Below are 2,123 nucleotides of genomic sequence, written 5' to 3'. Positions count from 1 at the left end.
ATTGTATGAATTCATCTCAATCATTAATTGTCAAAACATTTCAGTAATAAGTGTAGTAGCTATATATATGTAGTAACTGTAGCCATATAACAAGATGAGTGTTATTTTAATAAGTACTCCCTCCGTTTCACTTTGTTATGTCCTTATTTCTTTTTGGGATGTCCCAAAATGATGTACCTATTTCAAAGCTTTCTAATTTTCGATGTCCATATTACCGCTCATTTCTCCCTCCCAAATTCAAATTCTGAACTTGATTTGAAAAGAAAGTAGATCAAATTAATAACATGACAAGAAAATTGACAAAAAATCATAAGTTACGAAAGGATAAAATGGTAAAATTGATACAAAGTCAATGTAATTATAATATTTTCTTAAATTACGTAAAAGTCAAAATAGACGCAACAAATTGAAACGGATTGACACAAAGCCATTTTCTAGCTACTTTTGTTAATGCAATTTCAGCATATGTATGTGCAGAGACAAGTTCACGTCTGTTGACACTGCAGCAATCTCTCTCTCTCTCTCTCTCTCCATAAATATAAACTTAGACCACCGCCCTCATCCACCAGTTGAAGAAAGGAGATTCAAACCACCCCCTTCCCAGAACCTCCTCTTTCGACTAATCCCGTAAACACACAGACAAAGCTGTTGGTCTCCCCCACCCCTGGCCTCCATCTTTTTCACATCCCCCAACAGAAACTTCTCCTAAAAAAATATACCAAAACCACCCCTATGGCCACTCCATACCCTGATCACCATCACCCTCCCCAAGGCACCACCACAAACACCAATCCCGTTTCCCTTTCCACCACCACCAGTGGCGACTCCTCTACCACCACCACCACCACCAGTACTAGCGGCGGAAGAAAATACAGAGCCGGCAAAGGCGGCCCAGACAACAACAAGTTCAAGTACAGGGGGGTCCGCCAGCGCAGCTGGGGCAAATGGGTGGCCGAGATCCGAGAGCCGCGCAAGCGGGTGCGCCGCTGGCTCGGCACCTTCGCCACGGCCGAGGACGCCGCCCGCGCGTACGACCGAGCCGCCATTATGCTGTACGGCTCGCGAGCGCAACTCAACCTCCAACCCTCCCCCTCCTGCACCACCGCTGCCGCCTCCTCCTCCTCCTCCGCACGCGGCGGCGGCTCTTCCACCACACAAACCCTCCGCCCCTTGCTCCCCCGCCCCTCCGGCTTCACCATCCCCTATTACCCTTACCGCACCGTACAGTACCCTAACTTTGTACAAAACCCTTATAACCAACAGCAACAGTACGGTGCCGCCGATTACAAGGTTGATGTGGGGTCCACAAATACAACGGCATCGTCGTCGACATCAATATCGTCGTATCAGAATCCTTATGATTGTTTCCAACCGCAAAGTTATTTGTGCGACCAGATAAATTCGCTTGCCGGGTCGGTGGACGCGAGCTTGTCCCTGTCTTCGACAGATGCTGTTGCACCGGCGGTGTCTGAGCCGCCGGCAACCACCGTGGGGGTGGAGTCTCTGGTTACATGGCCGGTGACGAATGATGATGAGTATCCCCCGGCTAGTATATGGGATTATGGCGACCCTTCATTTGATTTTTGAAGGGTTTAATGGAAAGCTTCCAATTAGGGTTTTTCCGTTCATGATTCAACTATTTAAGATTGCATGCAAGTCTAAAAGCAATGCCACGTACGTGCAGATTTATTTGTACAGATGTGTGTAGAATTGTTCCATGAACATGGATTCTCCGTGATTTTGTGGGGTTCAGATCAATTGAACGGTTTTATACACATCTGTGTTCGAATCTATGCACGTATAATTTGTGCACGCTTGGAATCTTTAGATTAAGAATTTGTGGAAGAATTGAATTGCACTTAGGACTAAGTGAGACGATCGAACCAAGGAAGGTGAGGGAGAAAATGGGAAGAAGGAATTGCACCAAAGATTGAACATGCAATTGATCATGATTTATTCAGTGTTTGTTGCTTACTCGATTAGTAAGGTTTCAATTTTCAAGGGAGAGATCTGAAAGGTAAGAGATGGTTCATAATTTCTTTATACTATTGCTACTATTATTAAAGGTTGATAATAATGGCTATGTAGTTTATTGTTTCAATTAGGGTTTACTAGGATTTTAA

At 44.9% G+C, this 2,123-nt stretch overlaps 1 protein-coding gene across 1 annotated transcript; it reads left to right on the top strand.

Annotated features, from left to right (window-relative positions):
• The first annotated feature begins 732 nt into the window (after positions 1-732).
• Positions 733-1,587, top strand: LOC131299862 (ethylene-responsive transcription factor ABI4). The gene has a single exon (XM_058325436.1). It carries the CDS (start codon positions 733-735, stop codon positions 1,585-1,587), a length of 855 nt encoding a protein of 284 aa, XP_058181419.1.
• The last annotated feature ends 536 nt before the right edge of the window (positions 1,588-2,123 follow it).

This window comes from Rhododendron vialii, chromosome 9a, assembly GCF_030253575.1.
Source record: "Rhododendron vialii isolate Sample 1 chromosome 9a, ASM3025357v1".
Lineage (NCBI taxonomy): Eukaryota > Viridiplantae > Streptophyta > Magnoliopsida > Ericales > Ericaceae > Rhododendron > Rhododendron vialii.
This window is presented reverse-complemented; position numbering and strand designations above follow the sequence as displayed.

What these genes read in the sequence shown, in the direction of transcription:
- LOC131299862 (XM_058325436.1), top strand. Translation starts at nt 733, where the DNA reads ATGGCCACTCCATACCCTGATCACCATCACCCTCCCCAAGGCACCACC.